Below are 22,846 nucleotides of genomic sequence, written 5' to 3'. Positions count from 1 at the left end.
CTCATGGGATGGTCTCTCTGTCTTTTGCGGGCTCCCCTTGTCCAATACGGTCCGGTCGTGGTCCGGTCATGCCGAATGTGTGCTGAGCGCTTGCTAGCTCTCTGGGCAGTTGCTCGTGTCGGTCTGTCGATGTTTGTCTTGCTTTTTTTATCCATTTTTTATTTGCATAAATGCGTTTTTACGACACTGAAAAAAATATTTTTTTCAACCCTAAACTGATGATATTGGACTGTGGCACAGGAGCCCTTTCTTGAATATGGATTGTTTTTACGAAGCTTCTGGGACTTTTATGAACTACTTTTCATAAATAATGATGTTATCATATGGACTACTTTTTGCAATCTATTATTTGGTATTGTTCCCTTTTTTAAGTCATGTTTTATTGAAGATGTATCATATTCTATCAAACTATTTTGCATGAATCTGTCTTGTTTGTCAGATATCAGAATGTCCGTATATAGTAGGTAGAAGCAAATTGATCCCGGGATCTCATCCGGCCACTTCTCGAGAGAAGCCAGAGTATCAGCTTTAACAACATGGCTGGACAGCTTGTTCCACACTCCCACAACCCTTTGTGCAAAACATGTCTCCTGTATAACAAAGTACATAATAACTATCCAGGATTGGATCTGTGCTGGGAGGTAAAAAATGAGTCCCGATTGCTTGCAGACTCTCCTGGCTTTCATTTCCTCTTTAAACTTAATCAAACCAATTATTTTAAATGAGAATATTTAGCAGTTTTGTCCAGGGCTGGAAATGTCGAATATCTTATGATTTTATCACAAACATTAATTGGGTTATTATTTGTTAATTGCCCCAGGAATAAGACACGGCACCTTTGCATCTCTGACCTGTCCACAACTGAATCGAAATAACAGAAAAAATGTTGCTCACGTAAATTGAAATTCAGTTTGTGATTGATCGCGCTAGCTAGATCAAAAAAAGATTCTCTGATTTTGTTTTCTCAGCACTGCATTGCTATAACAGAGGTACTTTTCAGAAATCTCTACGTAAGTCCTGTGATCATTTAGCCTTTGTTGAGGAGAGCAGATCTGTGCAGTAATGATTACTCTGTCCTGCCCTGAGTTTCATGAGCCCAGGCAGGCTCTGGGGCTGTGTGTATTCCATGTGAAGGAGGGAATCTTTCTTTCAGGCTGGGTGCTCTGTACTGCGTTTCATTCCGCAAATAAAATCTGTTTTCCCACTGTACACATCTATAAGACGCCTGGCCGGAATTGAAAGAGAAGTTCCTACACCTGCAGCACAGACAGGACACCTCTATTCTCTCTTTCACGGGGAAACCCAGGCTCACTGCAGCTTAACCTCTTCAGTCCAACAGTTCAGCTGCTCCAGTTACTGCCGATGCATCTGAGAACTGTTTTGAACCCAGTCGGCCAGCTGTGTGCTCTGTGGCTCCCCTGAGTTTGGAAAGTGCTTCGGTGTTGTACATCAAACTGTATTTTAGAAAAGCCTATAGTTTGATATACAGCATAGGAAGCCTTTTCCACCCGTTCCACGCTTGCTGTCTCCGTCGAGGGATTTCAGCACAACAGTGCGGCCCAGAGCTGGAGAGACGAGACTCGGTTACAGTACTTTAGCTCAGCTTGTATGTCATTTCACCTGTCGGCGATTTCCTTCCAGCTGACGAAATTGAGTCCTTTCTCTGATCTGCTTCCTTGTTTAGATTTTTGGTTTGCCCATTTGTGCACTCTGTCCCTTCTGTTTCGAATCCACCTTGTTTCACCTGTGGGTTAAATCCAGAGAAGTGACCGCCTTTTGTTTCTAACCAAACGCCTTCAGCATATGGAACTTAGCGTGGTGACCCAAGACAGGACTGCAATGACTAGAGATGGCCAGTAGAGGCCGCCATGTGGGCAGCCTCCTGCAATGAATCTGTGAACGGAGCAGACCTGTTCCACAGTCTAGCTATAGGGGCTAATTGTCTCATTAATGGCTCGGAATGTGAAAGTTCTCAAGTGGCTTATAAGTACGCGTCTCAGCGCTGTAAGAGGAGAAGGAGTTACCTTAAAGAGTCAGTTTTGTAGAGGATTGGATAGAGTTGACCCAGAGTGACAGTATACAGTGTGAGACTCCTGGAGTGTTGGGTCCTGCAGAGGTTCAGCTCATCCGACTTAGCCATCAGCTGACTGAGGGCAGTTCTGAAGCTTTCAATCTAGCACATGGCTGATACCAGTCTCGAATCGCACTCCCATCTGATGACGTGAGAGTCGAGACCAGGTGTAAAAAGGTGCCTCGGCCAGAAAACTCAATTATATCAAAACAGGAAAGACGGACCAGGGCAGGCGAAGGGCGTGGTGACTCGGATGGATATTGGGGACCGCCTGATTGAATAACGCTGCATAGTTCACGATAACAACTTCTCCGTAAGGAGCACGTTAGATCATCTACAAGATCTGCTACTGTCATTCGGTAAAAAAAAAAATGATATACTGTACTTTCACAAACAAAATGAAACACGACTTTTAACATTTGTGAGGCGGCTCTTACGGAGAAGAGACACGGATCCCGTGCGCAAGTCCAGGTACGTGTTGTTTAAATCTTCTTCTGTAAATCGCCTGGGACGTTTATTTGAGGTTATTGCCCCCTTCCTACCCAGTGTTGTTTATTTTATATTAAGATCAGGCCGTATATATTCTCAATCGCGGTCGACATTTGAGGGAAGGATTGGAACCGTTCTGTCTGTTCGGCTGTAATTCTTCTGCCCAGCAGCTTGTTAACGTTTCACCAGCGCCAAAGTGAAACGATCCCAGATCCATCCCGTTTCTAACGGCTTCATCCCGAGTCACGTGGAAGCAGCAGCCTGTTCCAGCGAGCACCAGACACGAGGCAGGGTGCAGCCTGGACAGGACAGGACAGGAGTCCAGCGCAGGGTGGATACAGGCGGGCACAAACACATTCTCCCCAGGGCCGGTTTTCACAGAAGCCACTGAATCTGTCTTTGAACATACAGTACCATCTCCACACAGACAGCACCCCCGGAGTTGAGGCCAAGCCCCCAGAGGTTTCAGTGCTGAATGCTGCGCTACAGTGCTGCCCATCTTTGAGTGCCTCATGTTCTAATCTGTTGCAGAGTGCTGCCCTTGATCCCCAAAACAGAGTTTCTTATGCAAGACTTTCTTAGTCTGTAACGTGAGTAGAATTGCCTTCGATTATCCAGATGTGCTTAGTCTGTATTGTCTGCAGCGATCTGGCACGTCCTTGTTTGCACTGCGAGGGTCTGTGGATGACCGTGATGACGGTGTCAGTGTGGAGGAGAGGTCAGAGCTCTGGACTGGTGGGGTCGGTTCCCTTGGGGTCACTGGGGACCCTACGGTTGTACCCCTGAGCAAGTTACTTCACTCGGATTGCCCTGGTAGCACCCAGGAGTGTAAATGGGTGTGTAAATCTAAATCAGTTTAGATAAAAGCATCAGCCAAAGATGTGGACGCTAATAAAACTTAAAAAAAACATGCCTTCATATTTTAGCAGATGTTGAACAGTTTTTTTTTGTCAAAACTGACCTACAGAGGTCTCTCCTCTAAGGGAGGGCAGCATACTTTGATTTTGAGCCAAGACTTCAAGTGCCACAAGACAGTGGGGAAAACTTTTATTTGTCCTTTGCCTCGAGCACAGCCAGGTCCTAATTCAAATCCAGTCATCAAGCTTCACCGCCTGGATTGTTTTCGAAATGGCTCAACCTGGAACTTTTAAACTGGGACTAATCCATAGAGAACTTCCAGAACACGATGGGTATCCGAATGCGTGCCTTTGTCCAGCACCTCGCCGCTCTGTGAGAGCAGTGCGATCGTTGGGCCAGACCCTGGCCTTTGCCCAAGCAGTCACTGTGATGTGCTGTGTTGCAAACTGTTGATACTGTTGGAGCTGAAGACAGGTTTTGTGTATCCTGCCGTATCGTATTACAAACAGCCTTCAGTTTCTCTGCCCTGTCAACACGTCTTCACCTTAATTGCACACATGACTTGGTTTGATTCGTCAATCTGTTTGCGGGCTTATTTATAACCAGTGCATTTGTCTTTGTGATGTTTACTGATCTCAAAGTCTTTTCTGGTGAAATGAAAATATAAGCGTGTCACCACAGAAAACAGGGTAACAGGGAAACCTGCTTCAGGACTGAACGGGAGACTCTTCTCTACACAAAGGGGCAGCGGGTGTGTGGAGCAAACTAGGGGGGCCGAGTCACAGGGGACCCGTTCAAATGGGGTTTGATGAGGTTCTGGGATCCAAGAGCTGCTTACAACATGAGAGAAACAAACAGAATGCCCGTCTCGTGTTTTTAAGTGTTTGAGTTTTCTGTTACTTAGGGAACACGTCTTTGCCTATGTTGTGCACAGGGGGACAATGGGAATGAGACATCTAATCACTCCTTGTAATCTTAGCCCAAACATTGTGGAATCGCCCACTCTGCACTAATCAGAGTTGGAATGTCCCCTAGGAGTTGCACAAGAAGGTGATCCTTAACCGCTCCACAAAAACAGAACGCCAGCTGTCTCCCAAGACGGCAGCATTTCTCTTTTGTACAGAACAAGCAAACGGGCCGGACGTTTGACACTGCCCTCTGCTGGCGGGCGCTCCCTGGGGGAGGGAAACGGCTCCGGCCTCGGGCTGGGCTGGCGTCCAGTCCAGGGTGTCTGTGTGTGCCCTGTGATGGACAGGACGCCAGCCCATCACAGGGCACACACAGACACTGACACCCTAGACTGGACGCCAGCCCATCACAGGACACACACAGACACTGACACCTCAGCTGGTTCTAGTGCCACCTCAACCCCGATCTTTCCCAATAGTCATGAAAGTTGCAGAAAGTACAATGAAAGGGTCTGATGACGTTATTTTACGTGATCATTTTTAGTAATATTAAATCAATCAGCTTTCTTCCTCCCTCGTCGTTTCCTATTCTGTATAATTCCATCTTTTGAACAGAGCTTCAAGAGACATGAGCTGGACTACAGCAAGTCTCCACAGGTCTGTGGCCTTTCGATCACCTTGTCCTGGAGATCTTCACTTGCAGCAGGGAAGCAAGGTCAATGTGGATGTGATCAAGGCCTGTGATTTACGATTGGGCCACAATGTCTTTACTCGAAGAGTGGTGGGTGTCTTGAACAGGCTTCCCAGCCATGTGGTTGAAGCACGTGGGTGTGAAGGAGTGTGCTGGTAACCATGCACCACAGTTGTGCCCTTTGCATAGGAAACAAAGGATTCGTAGTTTATAAAACCTCGAGCCGCGGCTCTCTGGAGTATCTACTGCGGCCTCATGTGTACTATAGGAAATTGAGCCCCCCAGCGTGGCCCGAGAGGCTTTGTCGATTGGCTGTGCATATTTGTCTGTGTTGTCATCGACTTTTGTCAGATTCGGTGCCAAATCAAATGGGGTCAGACTTCAGCATTTTCTTACATCACAGGAATGCCTTTCAGCGCAGCGGTGAGATCGCCTCGGCTGTTGCCGGGCTCAGCCCTGGTGATTTTCCATTGCAGGGAGTCTGTATTAATAGGCCCGCGGTCCCAGAGCAGATGTTCCCGACAAATGCGTCCGGTCTCTCGGCGTCCCGCGCGAGCTGTTGTGTGATGGCATTGTTTGCTGGGCCGCAGCGTGACAATGCCAGGCTGTGTGAGGGAAAGGAGAAGAATCCAGTCTGTTCATGAGCTCAGCCCTCCTGGGCCTCGTTCATTAACCCGTCTCCGCGAGTCCTAGTGACCTCAACGTGCAAACTTCTCGCACGTTCCTCGCACGGCGCAAAACCCCTGATTTACCCAACTGTGGCAGTAAAGAGAGCACAGCTGTACCAGTCTTGTGTTTCCCTCCTCTCTTAAGAGGAAGCGATATTTCATGCTAAGATGGTGGTGGTGGTGGAGGGGAGTCCCCATTACCTGTAAAGCATGGATGGCCCGTCTGCTCGGTGCGGCTGGAGACCGGGTGATTCTGTCCGATTTCCCCATAATCCGGCCGTGTATTACAAGAGATTAGGGAACAGGTAAAAGGTTTGTTCCACGCTGCAAAGAGCAGAAAGGAAACACAACGTTTCGTGGAGCCTTCGTCGGATGTGAACCACAGCCGAAACGTTGTGTTTTCTTTCTTCTCTTTGCAGCCTGGAATAAACTTTTACTCGTCCCCTTGCAGCCTGTGCATGCTGACACAGCCACCTACTTGAATTACGAGAGATTATTCTAAAATTCCTTTCCCGTGTACTGCAGAGGTCCCGGGGCTGAGCTGATGTCCTGCAGGCTGGTACAGTGTAACAGCAACTGAAACCAGAACCACAGTGTGTTCAACAGAACCCATCTGACAGCTGAAAGCAGGGTCTTCGATCTCGTTGTCCGGCCTGGCGGTCATTTTGAAAACAATGCAAATCATGTTTCCGTTTCATAGTGCGAGTCGTGTGGAGGGCGAGCCCTGATTCCACCCCTATCGGTATTATTGCGACAGGTGTGCACCCAGCCAGCCAGCCAGCCAGTTGTTCTATAAAGAGGTTTTCCGTTATCATTTTGCCATTAAAGATTTAACAGTTTTCAATTCAGGGTTGTATTTAGAAATACGAATTTAAACTTTCTCACGGAACTGTTCATTTCTTTGTTCTCCATTGATAATTTCGCGTGTGTTTATTTAACAAAATAATAATGTCACTTTTTCGTTACCCAGTCTACTGCTATAAAGGGTTTGTAACGTTTGGGAATAATAAATGGAGAATATTTTGATTTCGTTTACCTTCTCAAAGGTGACAAACAGGCTAAACTCTCCTCAACTAGAAGGTCTAAATACAATGTTTTCTCTGGGATTTTCACAGAAACACAATATTGTTTCTCAGAGTAAATACCTTTCCGTGTAAAAGAAGGAAAACTACCAAGTGTCAGTTTTACATTGTACAGTATATTCCGTTGAGTTTCATGACCTCATGGCCTCCTAATAACCCCCCTCTCTGAACTGGCTTCATCACTCTGCTCTCCTCCCCACTGAGAGCTGGTGTGTGGTGATGCTGGCGCATCATCCAGGTGGGGCTGCGCACTGGTGGTGGTGAAGGGGATCCCCATAACCTGTAAAGCACTTTGAGTGGTGTCCAGAAAAGCGCTATATAAGTGTTAGCAATTATTGTGATTAGTTTAGTAAATTAGCAATCTGGATTTAAGTATGTATTGCTATGAATATTGTATTTGTTCACAGCATCGAATTGGTTCAAGTAATTTAGTGAATCAAACAAACCTTTTGAATCAATTCAAATCGAGCTGTCCCTTCCCCCCGCCCTCTCGAGCGCTCATGTCCAGGGCTCGTCGGGCATCGCCGGTGAGGGGAAACGTCCTGGATCACCAGGAAGAAGAGGAGACGGGGTCCAGCTTCCATCTCTGGTGTCCATTTGGCCCTCTGCTCCGGGAGTTAAACAATAGTTTAACTTTATTTTAAATAGCGCCTTCAAAAGTAGCTTCTCGAAGCGCTTTACAATAAGGAGGAGATAGGATACAAAACGTACAATAAATCAGAAGGGTTTGAGTGCGGTAGAAGACACAGAGCTCAAGTACAAGCCCTTCTGGAGGAGGAGGTCTTGAGTGTGGATTTGAAGCGCTCAGGAAGAAGACTCTCTGACATCCCTTGGGGGTGGAAGTACAGGGTGGAGCAAGGCAAGACCCTGTTAGCTACAGTATGTGATGATTGGTGTGCCTTGTTTTAAAAACCGTGACCGATCAACTGGGCGGAGGGGTGGCTCTGTGGCTCAGGATCTGCGCCTGTGGCTGGGAGGTTGCCTGTTCAAATCCCACAGCCAGCGGAGGAATCCTACTCTGTTGGGCCCCTGAGCAAGGTCCTTCACCCCAGCTGCTCCAGGGGTGCTGTATAAATGAGCCTGACCCCCAGCTTCTCTCCCTGCCCCTGTGTCTCATGGAGAGCAAGCTGGGGTCTGCGAAAAGACAAATTCCTAATGCAGGAAATTGTATAGGGCTAATAAAGTGATCTGATCTTATCTTAACCTACTGTATCTTTCACACACCGTCGCGCAGGGACGGGGGGTGTGCTGGCACCTGGCAAATTACGGGCGTGATTGATGGAGTGCAATGCGACCTGTTTTCTGTTTACAGTGGAGTTTTCTTTCCTCGCTTGGCCGAGCAGACGCCGTCGGCTTCACGGCAGCTGGGCGACACTTTCAGAGTCGGGCTGGAGCTGCGAGCCGCGCTTCTTCCCAGCCTGGAGGGGGGCGCGGATTCCTGCTGGGCCGAGTACAACATTCTTAGGAAGAGCGTGACGCGGTCTCGGTTCAGAGAGCAAATTTGATCTTGTTATCCGCCGCTGCGCTGTAAATTAATACGCCCTCTCGCCTTTTCGTGAGGCTGAAGGCATTAGAACGTGCTTAAAGACTCACCGGGCTTGTCAGCTGCGATAACAGAGTGGCAGACCTCTCTATAAAACAAGCACACTGTGCAGGAGGGGACCGCAGAAGCAAAAGGGTATATCTGACTAACTCGCGCAGAAGGAAAAGAGTTTTTCAAAGCTCATTTGATTTCTACACGAACGATTAATATAACGGAGGTGTGTGAAACTGAGTTATGGCCCGTGCAGAAACGCATACAACGACCGTAAGAACTTATCACCCTGGTATTTTGCACCAGCAAATGAGTGCAAAATAATTAAATTCACTGTTACCAAGCAAATGTTACATTTCATTGACTTGAAAAGACACAGAAACATTAAGAGATTTATTTAAATATATATAAATAGATAATAGAAAGATATTCAATAAAATGCACAGTTCTCTCACCAAACATCACATTTAATCAATCTTCCCTTGACACTCCTCATAACTATGGGCTCAGCTTCCGCCCGAGTGCCGTGTTTGAGCCTGCTCTGCTTTGTGCTGCGTGTTCTACCCCCATTCAAATTTCCTTTGTAAATATAACGTATTTTGTCCAAGTGTGAAAGGGGGGGAGACGGCTTTTTATTTCGCGTAAATCGTTCTGTTCTCTGAAACGTATTAACCAGTATGACCATGCCAATGGCGAATGAAACGGTTGCTAATTTGACAGGAGCGGTCTGTGAGGCTGTAGCTTCATATTCCGCTCCGCGGGATGTCGCCAGATTCCTAGAACTGACAATATGGAAGGCCAGCCAGTCACGGAAGCTAGCCTCCAACACCGAAACTGTTAAGTCCCGGGGCACTGCAGCACACTGAACCCTGTCTTGGCTGAAATTCGACTCGGGTTCAAGTATGGCCTGCAGCCGCTGGGCTGCGGGAGGGCAGCCCGGCTGGGCAGCAGTCCAGACCGTGCCCCCGGCGCGCACTCGCTGCGCCCCCGACCCTCAGACGCGGGGTGTCCGTCAGCACAGCGCCAGGTGCCCCCGGGCCGCTCGCGCAGCGCCGCGCCGCTTTCGGAACGGAAACCCGAGCCGCGCGGCAGGGGGCGGTCAGGCGCGGACGTCTTCATCTGTCGAGGCGGCGGGTCCCGGCGCGCCCACCGCCGCCACGGATATATCTGCCGGCAGAGCCGTGGGGAAAGTGTCGCGTTTTGCCGAGAGGTGTCAACAGGGACAGCGCAGCCACCAGACCGCAGATTCGCTCAGGGGGTGCTCGGACTGCAGACGGGCAATCTGAAGACGCGGAATTATCTGCCTTTTGACCTGCACGCTTCTGGTAGAAAGACGCCGCTTTAACCTCAAATATCCAGAATCCGTGTCTGTCGCGAAAGAGCCGGCTGGCGCACGAGTTCAGAAAACGACAGTTTCGAAAGCAGCAGCTCTCAGGCTGTCGAGAAATAAGTGGCCCATTCATCTGGTATTTTAAAAACACCCTTGCCCAGGTCTGCTATTTATACCCGTTATAAAACAGTGGAAACACCTGTTGGCCTCGCAGAACTGACAAGATAATCCTCTTAAGTGGAGCATAGTAGCTCTGGGTTTTGTTGTAACGCTGACAGACAGATGTTGACGCCCTAATTGGACTCGGGCTTGTTTTGGTGACAACGGTATCCCCAGCGCTGCCTCTGCCCACCCCCCTCGTTTAAAAGCTGATCGGAGAAACAGCTGTGCTGCTTTTGCAGATGAAAGGAGGGCGTGCACCCCCCCGTGCTCCCGGGAGGAGGGCTTAAGCCGTTTAAAGTTTCTTGGTTGCAATGGTTGTGCTGGGATCCGCGGTGTGGGCTTGAGCGGGCCGCAATCATAAGGTTTTTAAAGGGCTCGACCCTGGAGAGCCCCTGGTCTCGGTGGCAGCCTGGTGACTGTCGTCCGTCGGCTCCCGGTGTTGACGCGCAGGAATCGTGTGGCTGAGGGCTCGCGGCGTGGGAGGGAATCTCGCTGTGGCTGCACCGGTTTATTGTAACCAAGACTGTGCTGATTCAATATCTTACTCCATGAACGACTAAACCTCTCAATTTGAACCTCACAGAGGATTAAAAGAAGCGAGGTTAGAGTGCGAGTATACCTCCTTTGTTGCAGTCTCAGGGAATAGTCGCTCAGCACATTTTCCTTATCTGAAGGGCCAATATAAAAACCACTAACAGAAAAGAAGCGTGCTTACACTACACAGCCTCAAACTACAAAACAATGCATCGGAGTCTGGAAAACTGCCCTACTGTACAGAGCCCTCCAGAAGCACAGCCCCAGCTAGGCTCTGCTTTTCGGTCAAGCAGTTTGTACAGTATTTGTGATCAAGTTATAGATTTGAGCGATGAACAGTTCTTTATTTTTGAGTAATCCCACGCACGCGTTTCACCGTATTGGAGCAAAAACAGCAGCTGTGTTCGACCCAGTCGTTTCAAGTGGCCGTAAGTGAATTGGGACGCATTCACTCGGGGTACGTTTTAGAGTGTAAAAGGTAGTAACTGAGGCAGGTTATTGCTCACTGAGCTGCCCAAACTCTTTCTATAATTATTTGAGAGGCTTTGCTGAAGCCATAGAAATGTCATTCTTGTCTATTTTGAGGACAAGTAAAATATCAACAAGTAAAATACACACATCGACTACATTTAAACAGACAGTAGGCTGTATTTTATAGTAGAAATATATATACAGTATACACACTTTATGTCAATCTGTATTTCATAGCAGAAATATTTATAAACACACTTGATGTCAATCTGGGAAAAGCGTCAAGCCTGTTTTGTGGGAGTGTATGCAAATGTATCAAACAGTTATAACTTCCCCGAAAGAGTAGCGCTATACGATCAGCCACACACACTCGTCACAATCTAATATGGAGGCAAAGCCACTCGGAAGAGCGATCCCCGATATCTACAGGAAATGCTTCAGTTCAAAGTCCCGGCACTTCCTAAGGAGAACCCTGCTCACGCCGTGCCTCCCGACGTTCTCCTCGGTCCCGAGGTTTTTCCTGCAGGGATTCTGAAAACCCCCAGTTGAAGCCTCTGGGGGGGCTGGGGGTGGAGTTAGAGTCCCGCCGCAGTCCGGCTCCGGTGTCGTTAAGGCACGCGCGCGTCGCTCGGACGCGGCCGCCCGCGCTGCAGGGGTGTTCCCCGTGGCTGTGCTCCCGATCGGGCTGGGCCGGGCCGGGCCGGGCCGCGCTCACTCCAGCCCGCGCTCCGCCTGGCTGCCGCTGCGGCACACGCCGACCGAGGCCCGCGTGCCGGGCTGCCCCTTGCCCTCCCCCTCCTGCTCCGGCGGCGGCGGCGGCGGCTGTATGCGCTGGCCCGCGCCGGGCAGCCTCACCCAGTCCTCCTCCAGGTAGGCCTGCACCTCGCCCGCCGGGCTCCTCTCCTCGGGGTCCAGCGCCAGCAGCCCGCGGAACATGGCCAGCGCCGGGGGGCTGAACCTCTGCCACTGCGACGGGACGTCCTCCGGTGCCCCCTCCCCCTCGCCCGCCTGGCGCCACTCGGCAAACTCCTGGTAGAAGTCGTCGGTGGGGGTGCAGCGCTCCCAGGGGAAGTAGCCCGTCAGGATGCAGAAGAGGACCACGCCGAAGGCCCAGGTGTCCAGGGTGGGCTCCACGAGGAGCGGGGGGGCGCCCTCGGCCTGCACCGCGCACAGCTCGGGCGCCATGTAGGGCAGCGTGCCGGAGATGAGCCGGATCATGGCCCCCCGCCGCTGGGCCAGCCCGAAGTCGGCCAGCTTGACGCGGCGGCAGTGCCGGTCCAGCAGCAGGATGTTCTCGGGCTTGACGTCGCGGTGCACCAGGCCGCGGCCGTGGATGAACTCCAGGGCGCTGGCGATCTGCTGGGCGCAGCGCTTGGCCGCCGGCTCGGGGATGCCCACCTGTCCGGGCGACATCGAGCGGAGGGGGAAAACTCACGCGAGAGGCCTTTACAGGTTTGGTTTGAATGGAGTTTATAACGAAAGCTCCGGAGGGATGACAACGACCAAGTTAATTCAGCCACAGCAATCGCTCCTGACAATCCATTCCTCTCCCGAACGCTATAGATACAGCACCTACGAGAGCCCCATCTCTCTCTCTCGCATCCCACCTCCACCCCCTCTCCCCCTCTGCAGCTGCCCCTCGGTCACCCTGCAGGGGGGTCCTGGTCTCCTTGTCCTCTGGCCCTCAGCCAAGCAGGTTAAGCCACAGTTTCGCTCCATAATCCCTTCATGACGCTTTAATCTCGTTTGTCATTCCTCGTGAAAGTTTTTCTCACCACTTTGCCATGATCTGAATAATTCTGACAGAGGGATGAGATACGTGGCAGATCTCCTGTACTTTGGAAGACCTGAGAAAATAGTCCCCCACACCATCTCAGTACAGTCAAGTACAGTACATCCTTCAAATTCCATTCTGAGATTTCCTGAATGATTTTGGTCAGTGCCTGAATTAAAATGAGCTCATGGTTCTTACCGTAATAAGATCTAACAGTTAAGGTTTGGTGTCCGTGTTGAGTGATAAGTAAAAAGTCGCCAAGCAAGCATACGGATTTAAAGGCTCTCAAATTATAACTGTCTTAATTGTGAATTGAAAAAAGGACTGAGCTTGATTTCCTTAATATTCCAAAAGACTAAGAATTCATGGTGCGAGACCTACAGTATATGCATAGCAGAGCGAGCATGATCAGGCTCTAACCTTCCTCCCAAACTTCTCTAACAAACTCCACTGGGAACAAACTGCCTTTAAATTACTATCACGCTTCATAAAACCCACCTTCTGACCTATAGATGTACTGTGTATCTTATATAAGATATAAGATAGATAGATATAAGATCTTAAAGATACAGTATGTATGTGTATTTTGTATTTTGTGTGTATAGGAACTCCGGCAGTCTCCAGCTGCAGTTCTCTTGTCCAGGACAGCGTTGGTGATACTAGCTGTCCTCCACCCCCTTCGTTAACAGATGGAAACAGGGGAGCTGCTCAGGCTGTAAGCTTGTGAGTGTCGGGGTGTCGGGGGGGGGGGACTCAGTCTCTCATACTGGCAACGCTGCTAGGAGACAGACAAGACCGGTCCAGCCTGGCTCTGAGATCTCGCTCCACAGCACAGAGGAGTTTATTCAGTTGTGTTGAGGCGTGGTAGGGAAGCAGCCGCGGACGTGCCGGCGGTCTCTCACCCGAGGCCGGATGACGGCGAAGAGGTCCTGCCCGATGACGAGCTCCTGGGCGAAGCCGTAGTGCTCCTGGGACTGGAAGGCGATGCCGAAGAGCCCCACGATGCAGGGGTGGTGCGCCAGGTGCAGGGAGATGCAGTACTCCCGCAGGAAGCCCTGCAGCTTAGTGGAGGCCTTGGGCATCACCTTGAGGGCCATGGGGGTGCCTGCGGGGCGGGGGGGAGAAAGTGAGTCACACGTGAGCCCGGGCGACACCGGGCCACCCTGACCGCTGCTGCTGCTGCTGGGCACTGCACCAGCAAGACCACACCCGGGCTTGTGTACAGATGCAAGAAAAGATATAGCTGCTCCGGAATCAGCCCAGAGAAGAGCCTAATACTGTCCTACGGGATGAGAGACCTGAATGTCTTTAGTCTTGAGCCGCGGAGACTAAGAGGGGACCCGGTCCAGCGTGCTCAAGATCCTTGAAGACTCTGACGAGGCGGACTTCTTCAGAGCTGACCTGACAGCGAAGCACGAACCAGAGGACCCCAGGGGAAACTACAGGTCAGTGCGCTAAAAATTGAGAACAGGAGGCGGTTCTTTACCCAAAGAGTGGTGGGAGTGTGAAACAGGCTGCCCAGTCACGCGGTTGATGCCCGCTGTTACCCTGGTTTCTTGCAAGTAACTGGCGGATGGGCTCTTTGGAGCGGTAAGCGTCTAACTACTGAACTAGTTAGCTGAGCCGAATGGCCTCCTCTCATTTCCAAGACCTCAGTGTTACTGTAGATTTGAGCACCAGCTCCAGGTCTTCTGGATGGACTCCTGAAGCAGTGAGAACTGTCCTGCTGTTGGGCTTTTTCATATTTATGTTTCCTTTCAATGTCTCAGTGTCCCTGAACACCTTCAACTAAGGAACCAGTAAAAATAGCGACGAGTGAACGGTACTTTCAGAACTCTTTCTGGGTACAGTGTCGTCGAGCCGATTTAAAAGCACAGCTTAACAGCCAGTGAGACCGCACTTCAGCTCGAAGCAGGTCTCCTTACTCTCTTCCTGCCCTCCACGCCTGTTAATAAGAACACCGCCACCCCGGCCCGCTCGGCAGTCTGTCCGGACACTAACGGACACTAAAGAACTCTAGCGGTTCTCCCGGGGCCGCCCACGGCAGAGACGGACCTGGAGCTTCGGCCTCAGACACCCATAGTCATGCACGAATGAGCCCAGACAGTTTAAACGCCGCAATCGTTACGTGAGCAGGTGACCTCCTTGCAGGAGGTTGGTGTTCGCGGTCCAGTTTAATTAACAACAGCGCCTCTTGAATGCCAACTCGGGAGTCCCGGCTGAAAGCTGTTTCTCTGTTTTTCCTGCGTGCGCTACGGGTGAAGAAGCGTGTGTAAGGTGCAGGACGTACCGTGCATCACTCGTGTGGACAATGAAAGTCCGCGTTCTCGACGGAGAAAGGTTTTCTTTCAGTGTTTTAATCTAACCTGCGTCAGTCAGGAAGCGTTCGCGCCAGCTTTGGTGCCGATCTGGGAGTGACTCCAGATTCCGCTACGCACCTACCTCGGCAGCGGTGGGTCACCAGCAGCACCCGGCCGTACTTGCCCCGGCCGATCTCTTTGATGATGTTGAAGTGCTCGGCGATCTCCAGGGTGCTCAGGCTCTGCGCCGTCAGCTCCATCAGCTCCTCGATGAGGTCGCCGTTCGCCGTCTCCGGCTCGCCCATCGCCAGCCCCCGCCGAGCCGCCCAAGAGCAGCGAAGCAGCCTGCTGTTGTCTCAGGGGCCGCTGGACGGGCAGCGCTGCTCCGCCTTGAGGGGACCCGACACCGGGCAACTTTCACAGCACCTCCGGGCGAATCAAATCAAGCCGATATAAGCACAAACCCGGGGAAATTGTCAAGTCCGATTCCCGACAAGAATTTATCAAAGGACGAACCGAATGCATCTAGCAAGAAAAGTAACTTTCCAAAACGCCGCCTAGCAGAGGAACCCCGATGCCGCCTTTGGTCCCCTTCAGAAAACAGATGAAGCATCACTGATCATTCTCCACTCTCCTGCGTCCTGCTGTCTTTCACCCAGAGTAAGCACCGGTACTGAGCCACGCCCGTTATTCAAGACGCGCGCGGAGTTTGTAAAAGAAAACAAAAACAGTTTCGCCGACGTCGGAAACCCCCAAAGAAGTCCCGTTTAATTGTTGACGTGCTAAATAGAGCTGTACACGAGTCTTAGACCGTTTTATTTAGATGTAACCCGACATCAGATGATGAAATGCTCGTGGGTCATGTCTCAGGGCAGGGGTGTATAACATATCAGCCAGGCAGAATATCAGAAGGGCTGGAGTCGGGGGCTGAGCCTGTGCGCCGCCCGGCACTGCACGGCTTCAGCTTTCCTCTTCGCAGTTCTAACCCAGGGCAAGGGCAATCGTGTAAACCCACGCTGACATATCGGAGGACTCATTCTGGGATGGGATTGAGTTTTGAAAACGCCACGGTTTCCTGTTTCTTCGCTTTATAATAATGCGGATCGTGCCTGGTTGAGAACACGTCTCCGAGAAATGTACTTACCGAAGACATAAATTGGTCTGGTGCGGCAAAGTTTATGATTCGAGGAGGGACGTTCCAGAGAATCAGGCTGAAACGGGTGGGACGGTGTTTCCTTCGCCTGTACTTCAGTCTGGCTTTGCTGTAGAAGCGGAGGGAATACAGGCTGCTTTACTATAAAGGTTCAGAGTAGCAGTAAGCGCTGCTCCTTAGCGTTTTACAGTAAGGTGAAACACACAGGAAGCAATAGAAATGAAATGGCATCCTCGTTAATTTGCATTGAAAAAACCCCTCTAACTCTCACATTCTACCCTGAGCACATACAGTTTGATGACGTCCTAGCCATGACCAGGCATCCATTTGAAATGACAATCACGAATTTCATTAATGAATTTGACTTTATTTTGATATATTACTGTATGTTCTTTTTTTTTGCTTTTTAATCCTATTGATAATTTCGATCAATTTAAATGTTGAAATGGTAACCATTTTCTACAGATGTAAAAAATCTCTTACTCCATAAATTAGAGTAACCTTTTATGTTTGAGTCAAGCAAATATGCAGATTTGGTACTTCTCTATAAAAAAGAAGATATGTCATTGCTTTTGGCTGAATTTGTAAGCACTGGAGCAGTTATGATGAATAAGTACATTGCAGTTTCAGCTCTGCTACTTCATACAGAGCAGCTTGTGACTGAGGTGTGTGTTTATACATATATATGAGAAGTTTAAATGTGTTTGAATGTCTTATTTCTGAGGACCTTTTATCTGGCCTTTTAATTCACCTCAAATTATGTATTAGCTTTTACATGTATTCTTTACACTAGTCCTTATTCCTCGCGGGCAAATAGTCTGCAAGTCCAACAGTGAAATATTACAGAGGAACAAGTAAAGGGTTATTCTGTGCTGAAACAATGACCATGACACCCGAAGAAGCTCCACAGCCGAAACGTTGTGTTTCTTTTCTTCTCTTTTCAGCTGGAATAAACCTGAACTCGTTCCCTTGCAGCCTGCGCATGCAGATGCAGCTACTTACGTGTAGGATAGTGTGTTTGTAAAAAAAAAAACACATCCATCAAACCTGTATCTGTCCAGTGTGAAGGTTTACTTTATTTGTATTGATTTGAAAAGCTACTCTTTGCAAATCTGCAGAGACGTTTGCTCATTCATCGCAGTTCTACAAGAAATATTCTCTAGAGTTTCACCCCTCTTGGCACCGTCTATAAATTTGTGCAGCGTCACATCAACACTGCCAGCGTCAACATCTAGTATTTTATCGTCAAATAGTTTCAATATGCATGTGGAAGCCCAAGAAAGCATACGGTGTCCTCCAAAATTAAAAATCCCCCATTAAGGCTATATTTATAGATTTGGTAAATACAGACAGACACGTAATTTTAAAAGGCAAACGCATTGCGCAGTTTTAAAGACCGGATTTCCTAGAGGTCTCGTTTGCACACGCCCCTGTCCCTAAATGCAGACTAACAAACAGGTGCATCCCAGCTCCCCCTCTTCCCCGTGTGCTTACCTGCCTGTCCCGTGTGCCCTGGACTGGGTCTGTTGCAGACTGCGCCGCGCCCGCTTGCCCCTGTGCCTGAAGGCTCTGGAGCTACACTTTGCTCGACAGCTGATTAGACAGTGCCTGAGCAAAGGGCACAGAGATTGCTTTATATGGAAGAGGCACCTTAACTGCCCAGGGAAGATTAAACCCTGACACATTCTACCACAACAGATCGCCGCACACATGGAAACACAGACACAAACACACACGCTCACTCCCACTCAGGACAGGCGGCCCTGTGGTCTTCGGTAAAACGACCACGTACAGAGTTTCTCACACGCTGGATCGCACTCAGACACAGGTCCTGACATACAGGCTTTGCAGAAGTATGCCGGCATGCTGTGAGTTTAAAGCTCTTTCGCACATCGAGCCCCATGTGAAGTGTGGCCTCCGTTGACACACTCGGAGCAGTCTGTGCTCTGACAGCAAGGCAAACGAACGCTGGTGCTTCTCTTGCTCTCCAGATGGGCCGAACCCAGAGCGAGAGCACCTGCAGCAACAAGACTCTCCTCATACGTGCAGAGATAATATTCAGGATTTAAGTCTCGAGAGCAAGTTCACTACTAAAGTGTCTCATAACATTTTTTTTTCTTTTAGTTGGAAAAAAATCTTATGCAAAAAATCTGTTTTGTAATTTGGCAAGATCCACTTGGTTGCACAAAGTGAAGGGAACCACTGGGGCCAGTCTCTACTTGCAAAGCCAGGTGGCACCCATGAGCTCACGCACGGCTGGCTGCTCTTCAGCACACAGAGACGTGCTTATGGACCTCTACGCTGGGAATGCATCAATAGCGTTAAACAACTGGCCACAAATTCAGCAGGACAGTATGTGTATTGCAGTGCACTGGATCACTGAATGTGCTCAAATTTGGGGCAGCTGCTCCCAAGATGCTGATTTCATTTTCTGCACCCACCCCCCACCCCCCAAAACACATGCATCAGCTCTTGTGCGCATTATTACAGCTCAATACACAGCAGGGGTATTCAGGATCACACACTGGAGCAGCTGCTTTTAACATGATGTAAAATGCCATCAGCACATTGACGATGTCTAACACCCTTATTGCACAGCAGCCAGCTCAATGAAATTTTTAAAAATGCAAGACCTTGAAACAAACCTTTTTTATCAGACAATCATTCCCTTGCAAGAATGTGGCTCGTGAATAACGGCATATTTTTATGTTTCTAGAGCAACGAATCTCCCTCCTTCGGGTTTGAGATAACGGATGCCCTCTCACCCAGTTCGTGTGGCCAGGGCGGTCTGGGGCACTCTTGATAAGAGCACAGAGCAGGGGAATGAAGGAATGCCCTAGCGCCCCCTCACCATGCACTCCCTGTGACCAGGAGTCTCCAGCCAGGTCTTCCGAGTGCGAACAGCGAAGCGCAAGTGGAACCTACGAGGAAGTGCATTCCCTTAAACACAGGGTTGTGGGGGTATGGCACAAGTCATTCGGCCATGTTGTTGAAGCCCATACCCGGATGTCTTTCGTCTGTAACTGTCCTTGTGTTCTCCTCAAACCCTGGGAGGACCTGGAGAAGTACGACAGCGCTCACAATCCCAGCTTCGCTCCGTGTTTTAAAAGGGACAGATCACACAGCCATCCCCCTGAGGACGTGGCTGCAATAGATTTTTCTGCAGTTTGAGTTTTGAGTTTGTGCTGACAGCTGGGGGAGCCCTCCCTGGAAAACCAGGGCTCCTCCGTCAGCCCCCGGACAAGGCTGGAGGCTCAGGGTGCACTAGTGTTCCGAAGGCAATCCGCTTCCGCGGGATCGCTCTGTCCTTTGACTTTAATGGCTGCATAGAGGCATGTCTCCTCTGGGCTCCCAGAATTCCCTGCCTGCTTCTTCCTGTGAGCTCCGAGGTCCAGGCTGGAGTACACCACTCTCTCCTCCGAGTCCTCCTCCTTCCCAGCTTCTCTCTCCTGCGCGGAAAACAGCACCTGCAGTCAATAATGAGAACAGCAACACCCAGATCTTGTGCCCGTACGTGGGGTGGGGGGAAGGCAATGGGGTTAGGGCCTGAGTTTTTCGATTGTCCCAGTCTTGCTCAGGATCTCACCCTTCTTTCCCCAGGGTAGGAGACATGAGTACAGTGTCTCCGTGAGGGGCAAGCCCAGGTGATCGACAGCTCAGCTCCTCTCTCTCCAACGCCTGACGCCTCCCCAGCAGGTGGGAGGTAGCCAATGAGCAGGCGAGCACAGCACCACCGCAGGCTCTGGGGGAAAGGCTGCTCAGAGCACAAGGGGTCCCCCAAAAGGACCAAGCCTTGGACTGAGAGCCGTGGTGCTGCCAGCAGACGCCAGCGGAAGGACCACTAACAAAATCACTGGTGACCGTCCCCGGAGGTGGAAGGTACTTGCTTCTTCCATGTTATAATTCACACAGTGAACCGGTTTTTGATCTCAGGAATTCTGACCTCTTTTTCGTTTCTGAAATAACAGGCACTACATCGTTTAAACTCCTCAGCTGCTGTGCTGTGCTCAGCCTGTGACAGTCTCCTCCACACTGCCAGTCCAGGGTTTTGATCCCACCCTCATCTTGTCTTATACTGATCCCACCGGGGGTTTCAGGCTCCATTCCTGGAAGGCGGTTAGGAGCTGATTGATCCCAGGATCTCATCCAGCTGTTTCTCGAGAGAAGCCAGGCTATGAGCACCACCAACATAGGTGTGGGGCTTATTCCACAATCCCACAATGCTTTGTGTAAAGAAACGCATCCTATCCTGACGCTTGGATCTCATCCTTCAGTTTCTTGAAGGAGACCTGAGCACCTCCTTCAACCACATGGCTGGGGTGCTTGTTCCAGACCCCACAACACAGCTGGATGAGATCCTTGGATCAATTAGCTAATAATTGCCAAACAAGCTGGAATTTCCAAATGGCCTCTTCTCATTTGTAATAAGGTCTTAAAACCTGGGCAAATGACTCAGAGGCCCTCCAACTTTTTCTGAAGATTGAAATGCTGCTCAGACTGAGCAGGACTCTCCTCAGCTCTAAACCCTAAAGCCTCTGCTTTTCTGCTGCTGTTCCAGATGGCGCTGAAAACACAGGTTCAGGCGGTGGACAAGAGTATGTCCAACTCACTAGATCAATTTTCATACAAGGAATAAACAGATTCTGATTAAGGTTGGATGTGGTTGCAGTTACGCATGAAAATAAAATGTTTCTGAAAGTGAAAAATTAATATCTACCCTGACGTGTATTGTATCTAGATCCATATCTTTTGCTTTAATTGCAGCAGCAGCTGTCCAAGCAGTCAGTGTTTAGATGTCCAAGGGGCCATGTGGTTTATAATGCTGTTCAGTTACATTGACCTCAGTTATCAACTATAATTGCCTTTTCTCTGTAATGCTGAAGCACGGCCACTAGAGGGAGCCCCAGGAGGTGCCCTGTCTGTCACTTTACCCCGGGGTCAGGCTCGTCACTGACCCCCTTCATCAGGTGCCACAGCAAACATGCTCTCTCTTGGATTTCAGCATGTGAATGGGGACACCTGCAAAACACATGGGCATCAGGCAGAGAGGGTCACCGGGTCTGCTTCTGATCCCCGAGGGACAGGAGGGGCTCACTCTGAAATCCCATCCTGACTGAAGGAGTGTGGAGCCCAGGCAGTCCAACACTATTCATCAGATGCATTTTTGCACATTATTTATTGGAGTGGTGGTGAACAGAACATGACCTTCCCTTCCCTCCCAGGGGAGAGAACAGATTCCTCGGAGTGGGGTTACACACTGGCGATGGAGAGCCAGCATGGGAGTATGATGGATGTGTTTGTGCCACGGCAAGGATCTGCGAGCCATTAATGGTTTTGCATTATGTCAGGGGTGTCCAGTCCTGGTCCTAGAGCTCAGTCAGGGTGTCTGTGGCAAGGCTGTCCAGGCCAGATCTTGTGTGGTCGGTCAGGGTGTCTGCAGCAGGGCTGTCCAGTCCAGGTCCTGGAAGGTCGGTCAGGGTGTCTGCAGCAGGGCTGTCCAGTCCTGGTCCTGCAGGGTCGGTCAGGGTATCTGCAGCACGGCTGTCCAGTCCTGGTCCTGCAGGGTCGGTCAGGGTATCTGCAGCACGGCTGTCCAGTCCAGGTCCTGGAGGGTCGGTCAGTGTGTCTGCAGCACGGCTGTTCAGTCCAGGTCCTGAAGGGTCGGTCAGGGTATCTGCAGCACGGCTGTCCAGTCCAGGTCCTGAAGGGTCGGTCAGTGTGTCTGCAGCAAGGCTGTCCAGTCCTGCTCCTGGAAAGTCAGTCAGGGTGTCTGTTGCAGAAGTGTCCAATTCTGGTCCTGAATTCTGATCCAGGTCTCTTCACAGCAGCACATTTGAAGAGCTGGGAGACTCTATTAAATCGGTCCAGAGAAGCCAGTTCCCAGCTGGTTTTGTTCCTTAAGCAAAAGCTGTAATGAAAACCCACAGACACCCCAGCCCTCCAGGACCAGGGCTGGGCACCCCAGTGTCACGGCCATCAGCTCCATAGCCGAATATACTGAGCAGTGTGTTCTGTTTCCAGTTACTGGGGCTGGTGTTCTGGATAGCAAAATCATTAGAGCTAAAGAGATGAAGAGTTTTGTCAAACCTGATTTTGGTTACAACCCTTAACCCTGGTATCCACTTAGTAACATACTGTAACCATGTGAAATGAGAAGACACGCATGTCTAAACTTACCGATTTTACTGGGCTTTTCTTCACAGCAGCATCTGTAATGAAGTGAGAGAGATTACCGATATATTGCTTTTTACAGCCCTTAACTCCAAACCTGTACAGCAATCTCAACATGCTCATCCCTCGCTACACCAGCATAATTGGTTCCAAAATTATTCCAAAAGTCGGCGTAACTAATCAAAAGACCACTTATTTCCATTAAAATACACGGAAAGGTCTATGATTCTTTCCAGCTGCTCGTAACTGGTCACACTGTACATACTTTTCTGAAGTATCTGAAGTTTTGGCACCATCATATGCTAAGGATAGGCTACAACAAGTAGAATTGATCAACACTTCGTTATTTTAAATGTATGTCTTATGAAACAGTAATGCGGAGAAATATAATTTGCACGATCTCTGCAATACACAGCAATTAATATAACATGAACTAATCAAACTTTCTTACTAAACCAAAATGATTATGTTCGCAACAGTAACATAGCCGGTGCAGTCAAAATCTAATAAAATCCGCAACTGCAGAAGAGATACTGTACAGAGCATCAACTGTCACAGTATATATAAATACTATGCATTCATAGATGCAACGTTAAAATGTTAACATTTATGGAAGCTTATTAGCGTCACGGAAACAAATATCTCGTTTC

At 49.7% G+C, this 22,846-nt stretch overlaps 1 protein-coding gene and 1 long non-coding RNA gene across 3 annotated transcripts; one reads left to right on the top strand and one right to left on the bottom strand.

Moving 5' to 3' along the window:
• Positions 1-10,955: 10,955 nt before the first annotated feature.
• On the bottom strand, positions 10,956-15,177 carry LOC102692385 (serine/threonine-protein kinase SBK1). Of its 2 annotated transcripts, none has more exons than XM_006625403.3 (3): positions 15,015-15,177; positions 13,475-13,677; positions 10,956-12,196 (listed from the first exon to the last, which is right to left on the bottom strand). In XM_006625403.3, the coding sequence occupies exons 1-3, from the start codon at positions 15,175-15,177 to the stop codon at positions 11,510-11,512; spliced, it is 1,053 nt and encodes a 350-aa protein (XP_006625466.3). In that variant the 3' UTR covers positions 10,956-11,509. The 2 variants fall into 2 exon arrangements, with proteins under 2 accessions (XP_006625466.3, XP_069040461.1); XM_069184360.1 differs by having other exon boundaries at positions 15,011-15,097.
• Positions 15,178-15,291: 114 nt separating this feature from the next.
• LOC138225152 (uncharacterized) lies at positions 15,292-22,222 on the top strand. Its single transcript, XR_011183732.1, has 3 exons — positions 15,292-15,532; positions 18,742-19,535; positions 19,626-22,222. It is a non-coding gene; the product is annotated as an uncharacterized lncRNA (long non-coding RNA).
• The last annotated feature ends 624 nt before the right edge of the window (positions 22,223-22,846 follow it).

The sequence above is a fragment of the Lepisosteus oculatus genome, chromosome 2 (assembly GCF_040954835.1).
Source record: "Lepisosteus oculatus isolate fLepOcu1 chromosome 2, fLepOcu1.hap2, whole genome shotgun sequence".
Taxonomy (NCBI): domain Eukaryota; kingdom Metazoa; phylum Chordata; class Actinopteri; order Semionotiformes; family Lepisosteidae; genus Lepisosteus; species Lepisosteus oculatus.
The sequence above is the reverse complement of the archived record's forward strand: the minus strand, read 5'-3'. Positions and strand labels throughout refer to the sequence as shown.

What these genes read in the sequence shown, in the direction of transcription:
- LOC102692385 (XM_006625403.3), bottom strand. Translation starts at nt 15,177, where the DNA reads ATGGGCGAGCCGGAGACGGCGAACGGCGACCTCATCGAGGAGCTGATG. An exon ending in GGTGACCCACCGCTGCCGAG is followed by an intron (nt 13,678 to 15,014) that starts GTAGGTGCGTAG and finishes CCCGCCCCGCAG; the next exon opens with GCACCCCCATGGCCCTCAAG. An exon ending in TCGCCGTCATCCGGCCTCGG is followed by an intron (nt 12,197 to 13,474) that starts GTGAGAGACCGC and finishes TCGCCCGGACAG; the next exon opens with GTGGGCATCCCCGAGCCGGC.